Source organism: Narcine bancroftii, chromosome 4 (assembly GCF_036971445.1).
Source record: "Narcine bancroftii isolate sNarBan1 chromosome 4, sNarBan1.hap1, whole genome shotgun sequence".
NCBI classification, from domain to species: domain Eukaryota; kingdom Metazoa; phylum Chordata; class Chondrichthyes; order Torpediniformes; family Narcinidae; genus Narcine; species Narcine bancroftii.
Window position 1 is genome coordinate 132,942,805 of NC_091472.1, and position 25,398 is coordinate 132,968,202.

The following is a 25,398-nucleotide window of genomic DNA, read 5'->3' on the forward strand; positions in this document are numbered from 1 at the left end:
CACCAGCCTTATTCTCTCTAGGGGATCTCTGCTCTTCTGCCACATTGAGAGAAGCTTCCATATCACTTTGGGGACATCTGCAGCTTTCTCCATTGGCCATCTCAGAAAGTGATTTGGGGGAGGGAGGAATATGCCACTGAATTCCACCATGGCCCATTCCCCTCATATCATCACCCATAGTAACGTACCAACATAAACAGAAGCACCAACCCTACTGAAGCCAGAGGAGCACTGATATCTCTCGGAACATCTATACGGGAACATGAATACTGGAAAACTGTCACTTACAGGAACAGCTGGATCGACAGAAAAGCCATCACCTGCAGGAGCGCCAGCATGTATGGTAGAGTTAAAGCTCAGAGTTTAGTTTATTGTTGCCTATACTGAGGTCCAGTGAAAAGCTTATTTTAGTGTGCTCCACAGGCATCAGAAATAATATCACCACTCCCCAGCATCATTTTGGATTTAAAATTCACAGAAATAATGGTAAAAGCCAAGTAACAAGATTAATCTGGACAAACAGCATTTGAACAATTAAATGAAATTCATTCGCCACGGCAACCTTCCGTTCTAGGAGACACTTTGTCATCATCAGTTGGATGGGAATCCGGCCCAGCAAGTCACTCAGATAATGCCTCGGTGAACACCTGCATTGACGGACACTCTGTCATTTATAGAAAAATTGCAGCTTACAGTAACACTTTCACCTACGGCAACACCATTACCTATATTTACCCTTATAAATGTACAAGGACTTACAGGAATCCTAACCTGTACAGATTCATCATTTGCAGAAACATCACCAGCATTTCAAGCAGAATGAAACCATCATTACCCCCATATATAGTGGCACTGTGTTACTACTCTCAAACACAGCACCCAGTTACACCAACACGAAAAGCTTACAGCTATATCAGGGAGGGTTGCAGCATTTTCAATCTCTCACTGCTGCAGTCAGAGGTTCCCACCTGGTTCAGAAGGGCATTAATCATTCCAGTGCACGAGGAATAGAGTGAGCTGCCTCGATGACTATTCCCCAGTGCTACTCATTTGCTGTGATGAAATGCTTTGAGAGGTTGGTTATGGCCAGAATTAACACATACCTAAGGACTGGACCCACTGCAATTCACCCATGGTCACAATCACTCCACAGCAGGTGCAAAATCATTGCCTCTCCACTTAGCTCTGGATCACCTAAACCACAACAACATATACATCTGGCTACTCTCCATCATTTACAGCTCAGCCCTCAACACCATCATTCCCTCAGTACTCACAAGAGTTGAGGGGTCTTGCCTGTGTTGCAAGCCTACACAGGTAAGAGCCCTCAACTCTTCCTCCAGTATATCGATGATGACATCGGGGTTGTCTCATGCACCCACGATGAGCTTTTTAACTTCATCCACTTCACGGACAACTTCCACCCTGATCTCAAACTCACCTTGGTCCATCTCTGACAACACTCTCTCCTTTCTGGATCTCCATCTCGGGAGACAAGCTGGCCACCGACATATACTACAAACTCTCCAACTCCCACAACTACCTACACTATACCTCCTCACACCCTGTCCCCTGCAAGGATTCTATCCTCTTCTCTCAATTTCTCCATCTCCACCACATCTATTCAAAAGATGAGGTCTTCTTTGTCCAGATCTTCTGAAATGTTTGTCTTCTTCCACAAATATGACTTCGCCTCCGCCATCATCAACTCAGCCCTCTCCTGCTTCTCCTCCACCTCCTGCTCATCTGCCCTGGTCCCCTCTTCCCCCAGACGCAACAAACACAGAATCCCCTCATTCTCACTTACCACCCCACCAGCCTCTGCAGCCAACACATCATCTGCCGGAATTTCCGACACTTACTACAGGATCCCACCACCAGACACATTTTTCTTCTCCTCCCCTCGGCGTTCCAAATGCCTCCATGATTCCTCGTGTACTTATCCCTCCCCACCCATCGCACCCCCAGCACCTTCCCCTGTGCCTGCTGGAACACTTGCACCACACCTCCTCCCTCCCCACAGTCTGGGACCCCAAAGAAACCTTTCACTTGTACATCCAGAGGACATTTACCGCATCCGGTGCTCCCTTTCTGGGACCCTTTGTTCACTCAGCATCTCTGCTTCATTTGCAACAACAGCCACCTCCCAATGGCCAACCATATCAATTTTGAGTCACACTCCCGCCCTCACATGTCTGTCCATGGGCTTGTGTACTACCCACACTGACCAAGCACAGATTGGAGGAACAACACCTTTTTTTCCGTCTGGGCACCCTCCAGCCAGATGGCATTAACATTGACTTCACTGCTTTCCTCTAAATCTGCTAACCTTTTCTTTCCCGTCCCCTTTTCTTGTTTTTCCAGTTCCTCCATCCAACCAGCCATCCCTCCTCCCTTCATTGCTGATGTCCCCTCCCTCCTTTCTCCACCTATCATTTGCCTTTGCCAACCACCCCACTCCCAACTCTTTTGTTCAGACACTTGCTGGCATTTTCTCATCCTTTGATGAAGTCCTCAAGCCCGAAACGTCGGTTATGTATCTTTCCCTTTGCTACATAAAGGACATGGTTTGACCTGCTGAGCTTCTCCAGCATTTTGTGCTCTTACTTCAACCACAGTGTCTACAGATTTTTGTGATTTACTTCCCTCACTACTGATAAACAAGCTCCCAACCCTGGGACTCTGCACATCCCTCTGCAACTGGATCCTTGACTTCCTCAGAAAATAACAGTCAGCAGGAATTAAAAACAAGGTCTGCTCCTCACTGACGATCAGCACAGGTGCACCTCAAGGATGCGTCCTTCACTGCTCTACTCACTCTACACTCATGACTGTGTCTCTAGGTGCACTTCAGATGGCATCTACTGATTTGCTGATGCCAAGGTCCTCACCAGAATCACAGACCGCCAAGAAGAAGAGTACAAGAGGGAGAAAGATCAGCTTATTGTGTGGTGTCACAACAACAAACTTGCACTCAACTTTAGTAAAACCAAAGAGCTGATTGTGGACTTCAGGAGGAAATCAGAAGATAAACCAACCTCATCTGGGGCTCAGCAGTGAAGAGGGTCAAGAACTTCAAATTCATTGGTGTCATCATGTATGAGGATCTGTCCTGGAGCCTCCATATCAATGGAATTACGAAGAAGACTTGCCAGCAGCTATACTTTACGAGGAGTTTGAGGAGATTTGGTATGTCACCCAAGACTCTCAAAAATTTCTACAGGCATACCATGGAGAACATTCTATCTGGTTGCATCACTGTCTGTTATGGAGGTGCCAATGGACAGGAGAAAGAAACTCCAGAAAGTTGTTAACTCACCCAGCAACATTGCGGGCACCATTCTTCACTCTTTGACTCCAAGAGGCAGTGCCTTAAAGAAAGCAGTCTCTATCCTCAAGGACCCCCACCACCCAGACCATGCCCTCTTCACACCGCTACCATTAGGAAAAAAAGGTACAGGAGCTTGAAATCAAGCACTTAGTGGCACAAGGACAGCTTCTTTCCCTCTGCCATTAGATTTCAGAATGGACAATGAACCACAGACACCACCTTATTTTATCCTATTTTCTTGCACTACTTATTTATTTTTGAAATGTAATTAATAGCAATATTGGCACCGCAATATTGCCTCAAAACAACGAATATCATGACAGGTTCCTGACCATGAATTCTGATTGATTCACTGACCTCAACGTGTATCAACATCTCCATTTTCAGCAGTAGCAAAGCTCCTACCTAAAATAATACCTGTTCCTACACTTTCACCTACAGCAACCTTTCTGCCGGCAGCATTACCAACTACATCAATACCTCCCTGCAGCGACACCATCAACTGCAAAAATGCCATCACCTATGGCAGCATCTCCCCTCAGAACAATATTGCCAGTTACAGGAATACCAAACATAGTATTGCCGACTGTCACAACATCTCCCCTTTGAGCAACGGCACCAGTTTCAGAAATACCACCAACCACAACGATATTTAGGAGGGATCGGCAAGAAAGAAAAGGGGGTGGGGTAGTATTGATGGTGAGAGAAGGGACCGACACGATTGACAGAAAGGATATCAACTCGGAAGATGAGGAATCTATATGGGTAGAACTGAGGAATAGCAAGGGGCGGAAAACGTTAGTGGGGGTGGTATATAGGCCTCCAAATAGTAGGTGAGGGAAGGCATTAAAAGAGAAATTAGAAAAGCATGCAATAAGGGAACAGCTGTCATCATGGGAGACTTTAATTTGCATATAGATTGGACTAGCCAAATTAGTAAAAATACTGAGGAGGAGGAATTTCTTGAATGTTTACGGGACGGTTATCTAGACCAATATGTCGAGGAACCAAGTCGGGAGCAGGCCATTTTAGATTGGGTATTATGCAATGATAAGGGGCTAATCAACAATCTTGTTGTACGAGGCCCTTTGGGTGTGAGCCATCACAATATGATCGAATTCTCACTTGACATGGAGAGTGATGAAATTAAAACCGAGACTAGGGTCCTGAATTTAAATAAAGGGAATTATGATGGTATGAGACGGGAGTTGAGTAAGATTGATTGGGTGGTGTTTATGGGGGAGTTGACTGTGGATAGACAATGGAAAGCATTCACAGATCTAATGGAGAAATTGCAAAAATCGTTTATACCGGTTTGGCATAAAAATAAACCAAAAAAGGTGACTCAATCATGGATAACAAGGGAAATTAGAGACAGCATTAGGTCCAAAAAGAGAGCATATCAATTGGCCAAAAAAAGTACCACAACCGAAGACTGGGAGCAGTTCAAGATGCACCAAAGGAGGACAAAGGGATTAATCAAGAGAGCAAAAATAAATTACGAAAGTAAGCTTGCGGCAAATATAAAAACCGACTGCAAAAGCTTTTATAAATATGTCAAGAGGAAAAGATTGGTGAAATCCTGAGTAGGTCCTTTGCAGTCGGAATCAGGGGAATATATAATGGGGAATAAGGAAATGGCAGACCAATTAAATTCTTACTTTAGTTCTGTTTTTACAAGAGAGGATACAAATAATCTCCCAAGGATGTTGGGAAACATAGAGACTAATGCAAGGGAGGAACTGAAAGAAATCAGTATCTCTAAGGACATGGTCTTGGGGAAATTGATGGGATTGAAGGCAGATAAATCCCAAGGGCCTGATAATCTACATCCTAGGGTAATTAAGGAAGTGGCCATTCAGATAGCAGATGCTTTAAGAATTATTTTCCAGAACTCGATAGACTCAGGATCAGTACCCATGGATTGGAGGGTAGCTAATGTTACCCCTATTTTAAAAGGGGGGTAGAGAAAAAGCGGGGAATTATAGGCCGGTGAGTCTTACATCAGTAGTTGGAAAAATGATGGAATCCATTATTAAGGATGTAATAGCGGAGCATATGACTAGCAGAGAAGGGATCGGACGGAGTCAACATGGATTTATAAAAGGTAAATCGTGCTTGACAAATCTATTGGAATTCTTTGAGATGGTGACAGGTAAAATAGATGGGGAGAGCCAGTGGATGTGGTGTACCTGGACTTCCAAAAGGCCTTCGATATGGTCCCGCATAAATGACTGGCTTCCAAAATCAAGGCTCATGGGATTGGGGGAAAAGTATTGATGTGGATTGAGAACTGGCTGGCAGGTAGAAGACAGAGAGTTGAGATAAATGGCTCATTTTCTGAGTGGCAGGCAGTGACCAGTGGGGTGCCACAGGGATCTGTACTGGGACCCCTGCAGGTACAGCAGGTGGTTAAAAAGGCAAATGGTATGTTGGCCTTCATATCAAGAGGGTTTGAGTATAGGAACAAGGATACCTTACTGCAGCTGTACAGGGCCTTGGTGAGACCCCACCTGGAGTATTGTGTGCAGTTTTGGTCACCTTATCTAAGGAAGGATGTTCTTGCAATGGAGGGAATGCAGAGGCGATTCACCAGGCAGGAATAGCAGGAATGACTTGTGAGGAAAGATTGCGCAAATTGGGATTGTACTCGCTGGAGTTTAGAAGATTGAGAGGGGATCTCATAGAGACATATGAAATTCTGGCAGGACTGGACAGAATGGATGCAGATGGGATGTTTCCAATGATGGGAAAATCCAGAACCCAGGGCCATGGTTTGAGGATAATAGGCAAACCATTTAGGACCGAGATGAGGAGGAATTTCTTGACCCAGAGGGTGGTGAATCTGTGGAATTCATTGCCACAGAGGGCAGTAGAGGCAGGTTCATTAAATCTATTTAAGAGGGAATTAGATCTATTTCTTCAGTATAAGGGTATTAAAGGTTATGGAGAGAAGGCGGGGACGGGGTACTGAACTTTAAGATCAGCCATGATCTCGTTGAATGGTGGAGCAGGCTCGAAGGGTCAAATGACCTACTCCTGCTCCTATCTTCTATGTTTCAATGTTTCTATGATATTGCCAATTGTGGAAACATCTCACCGAGAGCAAGTTTCAGGAATACCACCAGCTACAGCAACACTTCTACCACAGCAAAACCTAACCCTACAACAGCAGGTTTGCCTGTAATAACACTACCCCTGCAACAACATCGCTTACACAATGACACAAGGTCTAAACAGCTCTAGGACCTACAGGAGGACCTAGAGCTCTATCAGCACTAAGCACATCTACACCACAAATGGGAGTTTCAGTGCCAAGCAGAAATATTAAATACAAATAAGCAACAAGAATAATAATTACAGCAGCGTTTGTAGTATTTGCTCCTGCCCCACATTAACCAAATGCAGCCCTTGTACAAGCAGGAGCAGGAAGAAAAGGAACAAGCAAAAACATTGGGTTGCATTAGAATCACGGAGGCAATAAATACTTTGCTTTCCCTGTTCTGATGGGATTCATTCCTCACATGCACTTGAGAAGATTAAGGCAGGCCTCCTTTTTTGACTCCCAGTTATCCACAGGGTGAAGCTACTTTCACAATAAAGTTAGATGGGGAAAGCCATGGTGAAACAAAAGAAGTGGTAGTGTGTGCATAAGTTAATGATGGTTATAATGGAACCCAATGCCCACAAGGTAACAGGGCATCCATTAAGGCTGTGTGGCAGTGACTACCCCACTATGTCCCAATGAGCTACCTCATAACCACAATCATTCTATATTTCCTGGCCATTCCTCATAGTTGGACGTTAGTTGGCACAAGAATTGCTTCCAGCTGCAATTCTATTCCACATTCTATGCCACACTGTGAAAGAACAAAATAAAACATTTTATCCTTTCGTTCCTTTAAGCCTCGTGAAATTCAAGCATGCGTCATTGCTTTCGGCTCCTCGTTCAAAACATGTCCTCACTTAAACTTACATGCTGCATTCCTCGCAGAACTTTAAGCCTTAGAAAGTTCCATTTAAAACTGTAAACAGTGCATCCCCTGAGCCCTTCCTCATAGCTTAGAGCCCAAGTCAAGAACCGTGGTTAATTTCTGTCTACTCATTATGCACAGCAGAAATTATTAAAGGAAAATGATTATGCATTACAAATGCATGCTTCGGGATGCCAACCTGTGAGATGAACTCTCACCTAATATTTTTTGCATGGGGATTAAAATCAGTTGCCATATCAACAGGCAGGCACTGTTGCAAACTGCGCTCTCATTGCTGTAAATGGTAGGACATGAATACAAGGTGAAGGGTGGAGGTAGTTCAAAAACCCCATTAAAAGTCTGGTCTCATTGCATTAATATTCTGTTTGCCTTCCCGCAACCTGCTGCTCGCTCCCTGTTTTGATTGGATCTTCCTGTTGTCTAGACTGTGTTCCAGATTGCTTTACATCTTTCTCAGTTTTATTTTGGGATCTTATTTGAAAAGTTCCACATGTTTTTGATTTAAAATGCTCACAAGCGGTGTCACATGCCTGGCCCCAGCCAGTTCTCAATCTCTCACCCTAGGAACCTTGTGAGAGTTTTTGTGCAAACTTTGCAGGCTCATTTCAGCCTTTTATTTACAATCATTACCCACAACCCACAAAAATCTACTGGACCAGTTTTACATTAGGTATTGCAGTTTAACTAAATGAGAAGAGTGTGATTTTGCTGCTTGTTTCACAATTTCATCCACTCCTCTCCTGAAGAGAGAATAATTATTCCTGGGTAATATTTTCCCGGTGTCAGCATCACCGATCACAGTGATTTCTGGTGGTACTATTTAACTGACCAGTGAGCTAGATCCTTAATGGTAACATTCACATCAATGCAATTCCCAGCAGGAGACAGTGATAGCCAATGGAAGTGGGAAACTTGACATATCCCGTTCCGTAGCTCAGCAGCATTGAACCCAACTATGATTAGGTAACTTGAAAGAGACTGGGATTGGGAACTCGTACTGTCATTGTCTGGAACGTGCTGATCTTTGTTTTAATTTATGTCATTTGTTCATGTCACATCCTATTCACCACTTGAACACTGGCCATTATCAGCCACCCATTAAACCAACAGTTAAGGTTAGTTCAATTCTAAGTGTCTTTTCCCTTCAGTCTATGCTTTTAATACTTTATTGGCTGCCCCTGATCCTTCAAACTTCTGTAATTCACCTCCTGTCAGAATGTTACGTAAAGTAGTTCAACACCACAATGGATATATTTAACTTTGGGAAATTTACACTTTAACTGGATGTTCATGGTGACCATTTCATTGCAGGGATCAGCTGTGTTGAGTGGGTCTTTGAACCATTTATTTAAAATACAATAATATTCTTTTGTGTTGATATTTCATGTGTATTTCCATAGTTTCATAGAGCAGAATTAGACCAATTAGTCTCTTGTTCGTCCTCTATTCAGTTGGATAATGGCTGATTTTTAACCTCAGCACTAATGCCACATTGCTTGATTCCCTTAATATCTAAAAATCAATCTTTCTTTAACTCCAACAGGATGTGTCAGAATTTTGAGCTCAAAGCGAAACAGTTCAGCATGCAGAGCAAGGGAATACAACCAAATTCCGCACATTGAATATTAAGATTGAACCTGGATCATTGAAGATATAAGGCATTTACATCTCACTATCCTCCAAAGCCAGTACAATTCTTACTCTTAAAAAAGGTCAATATATGACATCTATTGGAATTGGAGAATCACTACAACACAAAAGGAGGCCATTCTGCCTGATGTGACCATTCTACCCATTGCAAGAGTATCCACAGTCCCTCCCTCTAGGTCTTCACCTTCAACCCAGCATAAATTTCTATTCAAATATCTATGCAACACCCCTTTGAGAGCAATGATTGAATCTTAAGACAGGGAATGCCAAAGCATAAGCACTTTACTGTGTAAATTTTCCCTATCAGTGAAAACAAGTTCTCCCTTTATTCATATTATTTAGACCAGGGATTCCCAACCCGGGGTACGTGTACCCCCAGTGGTACATTTGCACTTTACAGGGGGTACATTGGGTCCGAGAGAATAACCACTACTGTACAATACATGGTATTGTAATCTGCAGTCAGATTCCACAATGTCGTGTTTTTTTTATACTTAATTTTTAGGGGTACATGGGAACCTATAAAAATGCCCAAGGGGTACAGAGGAACAAAAAGGTTGGGAACCCCTGATTTAGACCTTTTGTAATTTAAAAATCTCCATCCAATCTCCTCTGAATCTTCACTGTTGTGCAGAAGTTAATCTCAACTTCGGCACCTTTTATAAATGAAGTCCATTGCCCCTGCAAACATTCCATCAAATCTTTACTGCACTTTCACTAAAGACTTCACAACTGTTCTATACCACAGGGTTCTTAATACACTAATTGTAGGCATTCTCTTGTATTTTAAAAGAGATTAAATAATCTCTTTGCTTTTGCTCTGCCCACCTTTTTATTCAGGCACCTGCCTGCATTTCACTCCTACATTGACGAAGGTCTTAGGCCCCAGACGTTGATTACTCTTTATTTCTTAAAGATGCTACATGACCTGATCGGTTTCCCCATTACTTTTGTGTGCTGCACTACAATCACAGTGCCTGCAGACTTTCCTGTTTAAATCTTTGCTTTTGTATGCAAAGTTCCTATCCCAGGGCTCTGTAAGTTTTTCTCAGTTACTCACCAAACCAGTGTTTCCCTTTTAAGATTTTTTGCACATGCTATTGTAGTTCATAGAATGGCCCAGAGCAAATAATATGGTCCAGAATTTGAATCTTGAAGGTACTCTATTCCAACAGTGAGACACTCAATATGAATTGTAATCATATTCAAAGAAAGCAACTTACACCTTCACTAAAAATCCCAAAATAATTTGTAAACATGTTAACAACAAGGTTCCTCACAGTGCCCAGATTTGATCCTTATTGTATCAAGTTAATAAGACCCCTGTGCTCCACCACACTAACACATCCTGAAAAAATGAAACTCAATGAAATGAAACTGAATTATCTTCCGTTACTGTGAACAAGAGCAAGGAATTGATGCTATTTTGTATAAATCAACCCAAGAGATCTAGTTCCTTTTCTTGAATCGGCTTATTTTTATTTGGAGTCAGGGTGGAAGGAGATAAATTACCTTGCTCAGTAGCCACAATCTCCAATTTCTGTTAAACCCACCAGCCCCCCCCCCCCACCTCCTCTTTTTGCCTTTCCCCAGCACTCTCTCTCTCTCTCTGTCTCTTTTCACAGAGCCAAAATCAATTCTCACCTTTCCTCTTATCATTTCCAATTAACACCTTTTGTTGGACTTGCCTTCTCCCCCTCCCATTCTTTAGTCTTTATTCTGATGCTTTCCTGTTTTTTTGGTTCTGTCTTGAAGAAGGGCTCAGGCCCAAAACGTCAAGTAATATATCGTTACATCCTATGGATGCTGAGAGACCAGCCGAGTTCCTCCAGCATTTTTGTGTGTTTTTACTATAATCACACCATCTGCAGACTTCCACTCAGTAACCAGTGCGACAAGGTTTGAAAACTGAAAAATTTCAGATACTGCAAATCAGAAATAAAAACAGAAAATCCTGGAAAAACTCAGCAGTTCAGGCACCATATGTGGAAAGAGTAACATTAACACTTCACATCCACGATCCTAAAATATATAGAACAGTACAGCATAGAAACAGGCCCATCAGCCCTTATAGTCCATGCCAAACTATTATTCTCCCTAATCCCACTGACATGCACCTTGATCATAGCCCTCCATACCCCTCCAATCCAAGTACCTGTTCAAATTTTTTTTAATTAAAATTGAGCCCACAATCACCATTTCAGCTGACAGCACATTCCACAATCCCACCACACTGTGTGAAGAAGTTTCCCTACTGTTCACTCTAAACATTTCCTCCTTCACCCTTAACCTATGTCCTCTAGTTTGTATCTCACCTACCCTCAGTGGGAAAAGCTTATCTATATTTACTCTATCTACACCTTCATTATTTTGTAAACCTCTATCAAATCTCCCCTCATTCTTCTATGCTCCAGGGAATAACCTGTCCTAACTGGTTTAACCTTTCCCTGTAACACAGTTCCTGAAGTCCAGGCAACATCTGCACTCTCTGTCTTATTGATATCTTTCCTGTAGTTAGGTGACCAAAACTGCACACAATACTCCAAATTTGGCCTCACCAATATCTTGTACAATTTGACCATAACATCCCAACTCCTCCACTCAATACTTTGATTTATGAAGGCCAAAATGCCAAGAGTTCTCTTTACATTCCTATCTACCTGTGACACCATTTTCAGGGAATTATGTATCTGTATTCCCAGATCCCTCTGTTCCACCGCATTCCTCAGTGCCCTACCATTTATCGTGCATGTCCTTACTTGGTTTGTCCTTCCAAAATGCAACACTTCACACTTATCTGCATTAAATTCCATCTGCCATTTTTCACCCCATTTTTTCCAGTTGGTCCAGATCCCTCTGCAAACTTTGAAAGCATTCCTCACTGTCCATAACACCTCCAATTTTTGTGTCAACTGCAAATTTGCTAATCCAATTTAGCACATTATCATCAAGATCATTGATATAGATGGCAACCATATTTTTGAGCTACTCAACTTTATGGATACTTAATTTCAAGTAGAAAATTCAAATTGGAAATTTCCTCCATTAAATTCTCCTTCACATTCATCCAGTTTAGTTTTACTGTGTCTGCTGTCTCCATGAGTTCTGATGGTCATAGGCTCCAGTCTCAGTCCAGTGACTCATAAGAAAATAGCATCAGAACTCATCCACCTGTCCTCTCAAGCCTGCTTCACCATTCAATCATGGCTGATCTACCCCAGGCTTTGAATCTTCTCTGCTGGATTCCCGGGCCTCAATCCTTCTGATGTTTCAAAAATTTATCTACCTTAACTTTCAATGCTTCTGCACTGAAAGGGTCCCTGCCAGTTCTCCCAGAGCAGTATGGGAACACCGATGAAGGCACTATCTTTCAGTCTTGCCATTAAACTTAAGCTTTGCCTCCCCCCTCGTGGATGAAGTAAGAGAACTCCTAAAATCACTTTTCAGGGTGTTGTTGCCAGCATTTATCCTCCAAATATTATCACTAAATTAGATTACAGGTGGTCCCCTACTTATGACCTAAGCAACTTACATCCATCCATTCGACCGGAAAAAAATACTGTATAAATTTTAAAAATTTTTTTAAAATGTAAATATAAAAATTATGCATCAGGTCCTGGAGGTCCAGGGGCCATTTATTTTGATGGACTAACATGGATAGCCATGGGGCAGGAGGGCGTTGAGACACCTCTGCCACCAAATGTGTTCTATTTTTGGGACACGAAAGTGCTGGCGGACCCAGGGTTCGAAGTGAAAAAGGTGAGTGGAGGCCCGGAGTAACATGCATCCAATTTCCGCCCATTTTGAGATCCAATTGATTGGTCAGAACGGAACTCGGATGTATGCCGGGGACCACCTGTAAATGGTTCCTGTTTAACTGTTATTATTCCAGCACCTTACTGTTGGTTTACTAAACTGACTACATTTTCACTGTAAGAAATATTTGCAACCATTTCTTTTTAGAGACTTTTACACCACTTTGAGAACATCCCAAAGCATTTTTGGCCAATGGATCACTTCTGCAGTGAATCACTTTGGGATTCCCTGAAGATATCATGTGAATGCAAATCTTTTTGTCCTTCTTTGTATTTCCAGCATAATGAAAGGAAGATTGGCTCCTTCATCTCAACCAGTGGCATATTGGTGCTTTGGTTTCATAACTATAATCCTGTGGAGGCTAAGTCAGGTAATAAGGCCTATTTCACTCCATTCCTGCTTTATGTTAGGCCTTGACTTTAGGGCCATGCTCCTCGATGAAATTGCTTTGCACTGATGGTACAGTTCATGTTAATTTTATCCTTCAGGCAGCATGCTTGCAATTAACACAGGAAATCCTTCAAAAACAGCCCAGGCAGCATCTGTGGAGAGAAACACAGAACCAATGCTCCAAGTCGCTGACCTCCTCCAACTTGGCCTGCTGATTAACTCCTGCACTAATTGGTTTTATTTACTCCCACTTTCCAGTACTTTGCTTTATAATCACATTTGATGTGGAACATTTGTCTGAAGCATTTCTTCAAACTAAACCACGACAGTGTTAGAAAAGTGCCACAGGTTCCAAATGATGGAAGACTTAGTCCGTTAAGAGGAAAAACTAGCTATCCATGGGTGTGGCAGTATAGGCTGAAATTATTTAACGAACTACTGTGGGAGGAAATTTTTCAAGATGTCTGAGGCGGTATAAATTGAATGTCATTACTCAATCCTGGATCTTGTGACTTTATGATGTAATCCATGATTTTTACTGCCATCACATGGTCTCCAAGTAAAAGGACAGATGTGAAGAGGTTGGACGAGGTCCAAAGGAGATTCACCATGATGATATCAAGACTAGAGGGCTTGAGATAGAGGAAGATGCTGGTTAGGTGGGTCATTATACCCTGAGTAGGAGACTTTGAGAGTGAACTGACAGAGGTATAGAACATCATGGAGTTAGGGGGTGGAGGAGAAGGGGAGTAGAGGCAAATGCTTGATGGGTGCCAGGCAAACAGATATAGAGAAGATAAAAGGGGCAGATGGAACAAAATGGGCTGGGGAGGGTAAAGATGGAGGCAGCTGGTGGTGGGCAATAAACAAAGCAAAGGCTACCAATGCTGGAAACTGCAATGGAAAGTGATAATGGAAACCATTGTGGGGGGGGGGGGTGGGAGGAAACAGGCGAAGGGCAGATGGGACCAGAAGAAACCAGAAGGGGGACATGATCTGGCAGGTAAAGTATGTGGGCAAAGGTGGAGGATTAGTGGTTAAAAATGGATGGAAAAGGAGAGGGGGAGAACTGGAAGCAGATTGGAAAAGAGAGAGGGGAACAAAGGAGGTGAGGGATGCCTGAAATTGAAAATGTTTATTGTTTATTCCATTCGACTGGCAGTAATGGCAAAGGATGATGTACTGGATGCATAGTGGGATGAAAGACAAGGACTAGAAGGGCAGAAGGAGCTGTTTCTGTGCCATGGTTATCTCTGTTCAGTTTGAGGGGTAGTGGGTGGTGAAAGCAGAGCCCTGGGAAATAGAGGAAATATGAGAGGGGGCTCCATCAACCGCAGTCAAGGGACAATCATATTCCTGATGAAGGAGGACCTTGCAGATGTCCTGGAATGGAATACTACTTTTCTGCTTGTTCTGTCTTCCAGCAGAGCATGCATGCAAGGCAAGACTATAGGAACTGTATCTCATTCAGCTTTTATCTATTTCATAACTCAGTCCCTTTGGTTATCACTTTTAATTATTATGTGAGAAATTAATGTTCTTACAGAATATCCTGACATAGTCAAACTTTGAAACACATTTCCCACAAGTGCTGAATGTGGCTGGAGGAGAGGAACTGGAACTCTTTCTAACTGGTAGTCACCAAGTCCAAAAAGACCGTCTGGGCATGAACAGTGAGATCATCAGTCAACAACAAATTGACAGGCTAAAATGCACTTCCTCTAATTCTACTCACAGTACACCAGATCCTTACAAGAATAAAGGTTACATGCAAGCTAATCACACAAAGATCAGCGTGTACAGAGCCGTTGTCATACCCACGCTCCTGTTCAGCTCCGAATCATGGGTCCTCTACCGGCATCACCTACGGCTCCTAGAACGCTTCCACCAGCACTGTCTCCACTCCATCCTCAACATTCATTGGAATAACTTCATCACCAACATCAAAGTATTCGAGCTGGCAGAGTCCACAAGCATCGAATCCATGCTGCTGAAGACCCAACTGCGCTGGGTGGGTCACATCTCCAGAATGGAGGACCATCGCCTTCCCAAGATCGTGTTCTATGGCGAGCTCTCCACTGGCCACCGAGACAGAGGTGCACCAAAGAAGAGGTACAAGGACTGCCTAAAGAAATCTCTTGGTGCCTGCCACATTGACCACCGCCAGTGGGCTGATCTCACCTCCAAACGTGCATCTTGGCGCCTCACAGTTCGGCGGGCAGCAATCTCCTTTGAAGAAGACCGCAGAGCCCACCTCACTGACAAAAGACAAAGGAGGAAAAACCCAACACCCAACCCCAACCAACCAATTTTCCCTTGCAACCGCTGCAACCGTGCCTGCCTGTCCCGCATCGGACTTGTCAGTCACCAGTGAGCCTGCAGCAGACGTGGTCATATCCCTCCATAAATCTTCGTCTGCGAAGCCAAGCCAAGGAAGAATCCCTTATCTTCTCAGAGACTCATGCATAGAAGTGGGCAATTGGTTTGAACTGACACAAAAAGAATTATTGGTGATTAAAACTAATTTGATCTTATGTGTCAGACGTGTTAATCCACTGCCTAGATTGAAACATTGAACACTGTTCCCATCAGCAAACTCCTTCCTTCAAAATCATGGGAGGTCACCAGTGACCATCAGCTTGATTGGACCAGCTACCTAAATGTATGAAAACTACAGTGAAATGAGTCTGTGTAACCTGTAGTGAGTGACTGATCTTCTGTCCTCCAGAGTCTTCGAACCATTATACGAGTCCAAGTCTGGAGGACTTGGACTCGTATAATGGTCAACAACACCCAGAAGAAGGAAGTCTCAGCCATCAACCTAAACACTCATTCCCTCCATCAGTGACAGGACATGGCCACAGTGTACAAGCAAGATGCACTAAGGCTTCATCACCAGTGCCTCCTAAACCCCTGGCCTCTGTATCTGTAAGTACAAGGTCAGCAGTTTGTGAATACACCACCAGAAGTAATTTCCACTCAAAGTCAAACTTCTGGTTTTGATCTTCGTTGGAACAAAATTCAAGAACTCCCTACTCCACTGCATTTCTTAGACATCTGTAATCATCGAAGAAGATGGATCAAGGGGAATTCAGTTGGAATTTGAATGCTGGTCTGGTGGCCAATGCTCACATTAGAACCTAGAACATTACAGCACAGCACAGGACCTTCAGCCCATGATGTTGTGCCACTCTATGGAGATCTACTCCACAACAATCTAATCTTTCCCTACCTCACAACCATAACTATTATTCTTACATCCATGTGCCTATCTGAATCTTCTGAATGTCCCTATTGTACCAGCCTCCACACCACTCCTGACAAAGCTGGCACCCATAACTCTCTGAGTGAAATACTTACCTCAATTACCTCCCCTAAACTTTCCTCCACTCATCTTAAACAGATGTCCTATGGTATTTGCTATTGTTGTCCCAGAGAAAGATGCTGGCTGTCCACCCTAAATAGGCCCCTCATTGTTTTATATTCCTCTATTAATTCATTCTTGTCATTGAATGGTGATGATATATAGCTCAGCTTATGGATGGAGCCAAGAGGATTCTTCTTAATCAGTTTCACAGTCCTTTCAAAGTATCCCAGGGCCAGATTAATGTAGTAGCGAAAGTAGCATAAACTACGGGCCCCCGCATTTTCAAGGGCCTCCCGTGTTTTCAAGGGCTCCTGTGTTTATGTACACGAATTATGAGAAACATCTTTGAGCAACGGCTATGAGATACCACACTGTTAAGTCTGTGGTAATAATCCTGATTAGAGGTGATAATTGGCTAAAATCGCTGACCCCAATTATCACCTTTAATTGGGGTTATTAACACTGACTATCAGTGTGGTATCTCATAGCCACTGCACAAAGATGAAAATGGAAATGGAAACGTGCCTTAGCGGAACAAATGAAAATCTTAACCTGAGCCCCTCAGTCAACTGGCTGGTTTCATTTGTTTACATGTTGGGAAAGCTGCATGCTGCAGATAGCCATGCAGAGCAGTTCCAGCTGCGTGGGGAATTATGGGAAGCGAAGATGGCCATTGTCCCCTCATTGAGCCATCCGCCGCTGCAATTAAGTTTTGTTTTAACAAAAGGTGTAAGTGTGTTTTAACACGGGAGGAGGCAATTTCAGTGTGTGTAATTTCAGTGAAAGTGAAAGTGCAAAATGTGCAAGTAAGTTTTAACGGGGGGGGGCGGTGGGTGGGTTCTATTTCAGTGTTTGCCATAGGCGCTATGTTCCCGAGATACACCACTGGTAATCACTGAATATATAGTCATCTGAGAAAGTTAGCATCATTTTGTTAAGAATAATTAAGACTATTTCAAACTTACCAAAACGGATATGCTGGGTCAATGTGAGAAATTTTTTTTTGTGGGGGGGGCGTTGGGGGTGCAGTCATTGTGCATGCACCAGTTGGAACTTTGTGCACTTCTGTCATACTCCCCCTCATTACACCTTTAGGGCCCCTTTAAAATAAATGCTATAGGCCCCGCAATACCTTAACCTGGCCCTGAAAGTATCCCTGTGAGCTCCATTTTCAGTTCATACCCTTGCTTTTGGATCATGGCTAACTCGTGTTAACTGCCGCCTGCTCATGTAACTGAAGTGTTAGCTTATGGGTGGAATGTGTGCACTCATAATATGACAAAAGAAAATATTTAGTGTCCTTTGCTGAGGATTGCAATAACTTTCCACTTGTATCCAGCATGCGACTGACCAAAGCAATAGAATTAACAGAAATCTCTATATAGCATACCTCCTTCGGCACCCGTGCCCAAAAGATCCAGCTGGACATGTTTCTGAGCAGTACTTTCCTCTGTATCCAGGATAGCATCCACACGATCCATTGATAGGGTTACATTTCCCATGGATGCACTTGCACCGTTCGCACCTTGGTCCCCAGAACTTTTCTTTACACTGGCATCTACCCTGCATCTGGTCGCACGGTGAACTGTTACAGGCACACTGGTTATGACAGGAGCGGCCCCACCAGCCCGGCTGGCAGAGGCACTTGCCCGTTTTTGGATCACACTGAGAGTTGGCACTGCAGTAGCAGATGTTCGAGCAAGTTGCACCCCATCGGCGAGGTTCGCACTTGCACTTCCCTGTATCTTGGTCACATTTCCCATTGTGGCAGAGGCAGATTTTGTTGCAGGTTGGCCCCCAGCGGTTGGGGTTACAGGTGCATTTCCCAGTCGCATCTGCACAGCGCCCATTTGGGTGGCACAGGCACAACTCCTTGCAGTCTGGGCCCCAAAACCGCTCAGGACATTCTAAGAAAAGGAAAGATAGAGGTTTGATCAGTGCTTGCTGAAAGACATCTGGCTTGTGATCTGTGTTCCAAAGATGTTTTGTTTTACCCGTAGCAATATCCTGACATTCAATGTACAAACATGAAAATAAAAGAATAAAGCCCATTCATCACATAGAATCTCAGCGCTTACAAAATAATTCTCATGTCATAATGTTCAACTGTTCTTTGAGTAACTCAGATGTTTCTGTCTCCATTAACAATGAGTCAAGCCACCAAGTGATTCAATGCTACTCAAATTGACAAGCTTGTATTGATCTTCATTATTATTTATCTGAGAAACCCACAGAAATGTAGATTTCTATTTTTTGTTAACAAGGGGAAGTGACTGTAGTGCGTGTCGAAAGAACCAAAGACTTGTTGATCCAAACCAAGGCTTTTATTAACTAAAAGACTGGAGCATATCACAAGTAGGTTGACCAGTCCAGAATGACCTGGTCTGGCTAGGAGCAATCCTTTAAGTCCTGCCAGTAGGTGTGGCTACACTCACAGCCAGTCACAGTCATCCTACACTACAATCTGTGCATATACACATTGGTGATAGAATCTGTACTAACACAGTGACAAAGGTGGTGAAAATGATTCAGCTTCCTTACTGAAGTTTCTCTACTCGATTCCAGGGAATCACATTCACTTTAGCGAATTACAATTCAACCTTCCATTAAAATGCGCTAAATGTAAATTGGCTGGGTGTGAGGAGGTATTGAATATTGCTTTTAAGACTCATTACTATTTAACAAATATTCTAAAATATGAATCTTGTGTAAATATATTGTCATTTTCATAAATAGTTTAGAACAAAGGATTTTTATTTTCGCAATATTCATTTATAACATTTTATCTTCCACTGTAATCTCCCATAACTGTTTCAATCATTATTTAATATGTTGTTTAATCTCTTTTTCCTTCCAAGTTTGCAATGTTTAATGTGATTAGATACTCAACCAGTTTAATTATATTACACATGCTAGGGATCCCGTTGAACTGATCCCTGACAGTCACTGGTATCAGGAAAGAACACATTTGTGTCACAGAGAACTGTATCAGTAGCTTCATTTGAGAGATGTACCACACTGTTTCACAAATGTTTGGTGCAGGCTGTCCATTCTTGATGCATCATCAACTCACAATAAGAGTTCACTTTTTTGAAAATCCAATCATTATTCATGATCTAATTATCCAATGTATTATATACGTTGATGTAATCAACAAATCCAAACCAGTTGTCTCTCATCCCTCTTTTACCAAATCTACTTTATTCATGCCAACATCATGTTGTTAGTGTTAGTCCTCTTTTCGTTATCATTACATCCAGGGGTATTTGCACCACTTAGTGCAACATTATTACATCACCAGCAATCCGGGTTTAAAAGTGACGCTGTCTTTAATGAGTTTATGCATTCTCCCTGTGTCTGCATGGGTTTCCTCCAGGTGCTCCAGTTTCCTGACACCCTTCAAAATGTACAGATGATGTAGATGAATTAGATGTAATTGGGCGGCATAGATTCATGTGCTGGTAGGGCCTGTTACTGTGCTGTATGTCTGAATTGATATTTAAAATTAGGAGCTGAAGTAGCCACATGGTAATATGTATATTTAGATTTTTCCATAATACAAGAAGCTATTTGGCCCATTTAATCTATGCCAGCTCTCAGCCCAATCCTGTCAATTGAATACCTCCATTATTTCCCTGTAGTCTTTCTCACATGCTCAACACCTACCACCACCTACACTGGTAAAAATTTTCAACTGCAAAGTAATCCACCACTCAGCAACTTTATAGGAGGTGGGAGGAAACCAGAGCAACTTGGAGAAATACACAAGGTGCAAGAAAGACATACATACTACACATCGATAAAGCTCGAGTTCAGGATCAAACTTCACTCACTGGAACTGGAAGGCAGCACCACTGTGCTATCCTATACTTGGTCTCTCAATGGCATTATGCCTTATCTGCACGCAACTCCATTTACCTACTTTTTCTTCTTGATCCCATGATAACCTTACCCCACAAAATTGGTTCTGATTGCTACAGTCTATGTCTCTGCAAACATTTTGGAGAGACCTCCAATGAAAAAAAAAAAATCATGTGGCATGAAAAAGTGAATCTTGATTTTGTTCCTGAAATCCTATCTTAAATTTTGGAATTACTCCCCTTCTATCTATATATAATAAAGCACTAAAATGGGCTGTGAAGCATAATCTATTTCCCACCTGTAAAACTCGAGCATCTTCACACTCTGATTTTCAGGCTCTTGATTCCAACATTTTTTTCATTGTTGCTTCTCCATTTTGAAAATACTAAATTTTATAATAACCAGGACAACTCCCTTTTCTTTAGTGTTGACTCTACTCTGCATTTTTGTTCACCTGTGAGGTCACTAACACGTACTGATACTAACTTTCAATAACAGCTTATTCCCAATTCTTGACTAGGCACCAATCCTCTGGAAATTTAGCTGGATTGGCCTTATTGCAACTCCTACAGTGCTGTTGTCTGCTGTGTGAGTATAAGGATTGGGGAGGGGAAATTTGGTAGGAATTTGGACCACATTTCCTCCAAAGGTGACAACAAACTTCATAGCTGAGCACAAGACATTCCCTCATTTGAAGGGTACAGACTGAGAACTGGAATATGGGAAAAGTCTCAAAAAATTATGGACAAGAATAGGCTGAATGGATTCAGTCTGTGCCATGAATTTCTATAATTTTGGGATTCTGTGTTATTTCACAAAATTATTATTTATTTGGCAAGATTCAGGTTAACATATGACAACTGTACATGATTAAAGATGGACTCCTGCATCCAATTCCAAGCTTCCTCCTTGAAGATGCTAATGTAGATGGCAACGTGTGATGGTGGGTGTCACTTCCTTGGTAGTGAACAGGCTGGTGCTCATACTGTCGTAGGTGACATTATACTAGTTCAGAGCAAACAAAATACTACATGAAATTACAGATTCAAAAAAGATAAGCCAAATATTTTCTGGGAATTCATGGTGTAATCTGAATTCACACTGTTGATGTGCATGTTTAAATTATCTACTTTCTACAGGCAAGCCTTACTTCAGAAGTACTGCCATTTGGACTTAGGTTTGTTGTTGACCCTTCCACACACCAACAACAACAGAACAACAAAACCATCTACGCTGACAATACTACTAAAAAAGGGGTGATGAGTCACCGTACAGGATGGAGTTTGGAAACATGGCTGAATGGAGCACCAACAACAACCTCACACCCAATGTCACCAAAACCAAGGAGGTGACTGTTGACTTCAGGAAGGAAAAACCAGTGGTATACAATTCAGTGACATTGGGGGATCAGAGATGAAGAGGGTGAGCAAATTTAAGTTCTTGGGAGTCACTATATTGGAGGATCTTTACTAGACCCAACACACTAATGGCATCATGAAGAAAGCACGTCAGCACCTCTATTCCCTTAAGAGTTTGCAAAGGTTTGGTATGATATCAGAAACCTTTGAAAATTTCTACTGATGTGTGGTGGAAAGTGTGCTGACTGGCTGCATCATGGTCTGATATGGGGACACCACTATGTCTGAGTGGAAAGCCCTGAAAAAGGTAGTGGACACAGCCCAGGACATCACAGGCAAAACCCTCCACACCATTGAGATCATCTACAGGGAACACTGCCATTAGAGAGCAGCAGCAATTATCAAAGGTCCACACCACCCAGCACATGTTTTGTTCTCACTGTTACCATCAAGGAGTTTTAGGTACAACAAGACTCACACCACCAGATTCAGGAAGAGATGTGACCCCCTCCACAACCACAAACTCATTTAAGGATTCTTACTTTTGTACTTTATTGATTTTTTTCTCTCTGTATTGCATGATCAGTTTGTTTACTCCATTTGTTTACATGTTTGTGTTGAATAAACTATCTTTGCAATCCTAATAAGTGATCATTTTGCCTATGGCAGTAAAATGAATCTCAGGCTTTTATATAATGTCATGCATGTACTTTAACAATAAATCTGAAATATGAATCTAGGTTTTCTGCTCTATGCTATCATAGTTTTGTCTTAGTCACAGGTCAATGTTAAGAAGTCGCTTAAAACTCAACATCGATTCACTTCTCCTGAACTTGGGGTCCTGAGCTTAGAAAGGGCTTAAAAATTAACCCATGCAAAACTAAAAGTTGAACTTAAAAACAGTGGTTAATGCAACTCACAAATATCAAATTGCAATTCTTCAGGTTAATACACTAAAATTGCTATTCAAATGATGTAAAATGACATCAGATAATGGAATTGCAGCATTATCAGGGAAAGTTATTTTAATCAGGCAAGGCCACTGAGTAATTGCACTAAACTGTAGACCATGGTTAAGGAAGCTCATTTACCAACTATAAGGAGTGCTCACTTATATGGCAGGGTAAGAATCCCTCATTATACAATGAGAGGGATTTACCACATGGTTCACAATAATGGATATGGTTTTACTCACTGGTCTCGCAGTTGGCTCCAAAGTATCCATGTCTACAGCGGCACTGGTTCGGTTGGACACAGATTTCATTTGCTTTGCAGGTGAAGTTTCCCTGACAGACAGCTGGAGGGGGAGTGAGAGAGAGAGAGAAAGGGGGGTCAAGTTACTGGGAAAGATTAAAAACCAGAGGAAAATGAAGGAGCATTTAAGAAATAACTGACCTATTGGACATTCTTGACCTTGTTGCTTCCACCCAGGGCAACACACTCTTGCAGAAGAACTTTGAGAGAAAGAGCGGAAACATATTATTATGCTTAATCTTTTATTTTGAAAAGCTATTACCAATTTTAATGTTGGTCCTGTGCAATCGCTCACTAAAGGAGGTGTAAGGCCCACCTTATTTCCGATAGCCTACAGGTGCAGTACCTCTTGGGCAAGGTGCAGTATCTGTTTAGCCTCCCAGTCTGGTCACGTGAAACCATGTGGATTGCAGATGGTGGATGGTTTCTACAGGCAGATTCTACAAATTGGAATTTATGTGGAAAACCGAAAAATGCTGGGCAGGTGACTCTGCGGATCAATGGCCAGGGTTACCGTCTAGTATGGACAGTGCAACCGAAGAAGGCAACGGGAAACCACTTCAGTACTTTTTCCCTTGTATAAGAGACCTTAGATGGAGCCTTCACGAAGAAGGAGACAACAACTACAATTTGGAGGTTCAGAGATTGTGAAGGATGGAGAGACAGGATCGCTCATGCCGAACGGCAAGGCACTTGAATAATGGTGATTATCAATTTATTCTGTTCACCCAATTATAATGTTGACCCAACTTTCACAGCAAATCAAACATGACCTGGCTTTGAAACTTCTTAACCCTCTTGACTTCAGGATTGTACATACCACACCCAGCTCCCGAAGTTTCCAGATATTGCAAATAATTTTGATGCTCTACCCAAGGTCAGACTTTTGAGGGTGAGCCTTGTTTCATCGCAGGACAGGAGGTGGGGCTCCTTGATCACATTGGCTGCCTTTATTTGTATATTTCGACCAGATTGGAAGAGGGCTGGCGAAGCAGGCAACTCAAACAACTGGGAAGAGACAGGAATTGTTTGACCTCATTTCCAGATGTGGAATAGAGGGTTTCTTGCGCGTTCCGATTGGAGTGGGGCGGTTTTACATGTAACATGAGTGTTTCGAAAACCATCTGCCCAAAGGATTGGAACGGTTCCGAGGTTATTCTCGGGGAATGATGTCCCAAAGTAATCCCTTCAATATCTTACAAATCAATGGGCTCAGGGTCTTCACCCCTCCCCAGCCCACCTCACTCCGCTCGTTTCCCAGTCCCCAACTTCTTACCCTTGTGCCTTGCACACATTCCTACCGCTAGGACTGAGCTCCTGGCCGCGACTCAGAGCCGCCAGAGAGAGCAGGGCAGCCCAGAGACGGCAGCCGGAGCCCCGATCCATTGCACGGACAGTCCGTCTCAGCATTCCCCCTCGCACAGTGGGAGGGAGGGGAGGGAAGAGGCAGCCGTCAACCACCCATCAGCCCGTCTCACGCGTCCCGGGACACACGGTCGGCTGTCATTCCCCCTCCAAGTTCGCCCGGGGTCCAGCCGCTTCAGCCGGCGAGCATCCTTCAAACTGTAATCCCAGCGAAAACGACGAGGTCCCACTGAGGTTGAACGTGCCTTCCAGCCCTAAGTCTTGACACACGTCCACCTCTTCATTCTTGAAATCACTGCTGGGGTGGGAGGGGGGAATAGCTTCGATCTTGGATAGGATTGATTTTGGTTGGGAGGAGGGGAAGTTATTCTGGAGCCGTCAGATCCCACGGGCTCGCTGCCACCCTGCTCCACACGGTCGCCGTCCCATCCTCTCCGCCGGAACTAATCTTCACACACTCCCTGGTCCACCTTTCCCCCCCCCCCCCCCCCCCGTGTCCTGGCCGCGGAAAAGTTTTGGCAAGGATCACATCAGTCGGGACGGCAATTCCAGCAGGCGGGGCTCAGGAGGATGAACTGATTCGTGACCGGATTCCTCGCTCCGCACTTGAAGAGAGGCTGCGGCTCACTTGCTGGCACGCCACCATCAATGCGAGGGTTCGCTCCCCCTGCCTCGGCTTTTATAAGCTCTCTGACGTGACCTCCCCGGTGCCTGATGTCAGGCAACTCCCTGAGGTGTTGAGGAATTGGCTGCTCTTTGCACACAATCCAGGACTGTGAGTGGACAGAGTGAACGTTTGAAAGAAAAGTTACCCCGTGCAGGGGGGCGGGCTGCAGTTTGAAGCAGTTCGCTGCCAGAGTCTGGCAATGTCACAGGTCCCAGAGAACATCTGGGAGAACGTTCATGGAAGCCAGATAAATGGCCCTGCTGGAACACACAAAAGGCAGGAGGAACTCAGCAGGTCAGCCAGCATCCATGGAAGGTAATAGATCAAATCTGTCAACATCGATT

General features: G+C 43.2%; 1 protein-coding gene across 1 annotated transcript in view; it reads right to left on the reverse strand.

Moving 5' to 3' along the window:
• The window catches only part of scarf2 (scavenger receptor class F, member 2), an 80,070-nt gene extending 55,022 nt beyond the window's left edge, over positions 1–25,048 (reverse strand). Inside the window, exons 1-4 of the mRNA XM_069932878.1 lie at positions 24,299–25,048; positions 23,164–23,222; positions 22,964–23,065; positions 17,940–18,456 (exon numbers count right to left, since the gene is read on the reverse strand). Coding sequence (XP_069788979.1) covers positions 17,940–18,456; positions 22,964–23,065; positions 23,164–23,222; positions 24,299–24,432 — 812 coding nt within the window. The 5' untranslated portion in view covers positions 24,433–25,048. The remainder of the gene's footprint in view (positions 1–17,939; positions 18,457–22,963; positions 23,066–23,163; positions 23,223–24,298) is intronic.
• Between the last annotated feature and the right edge of the window lie 350 nt (positions 25,049–25,398).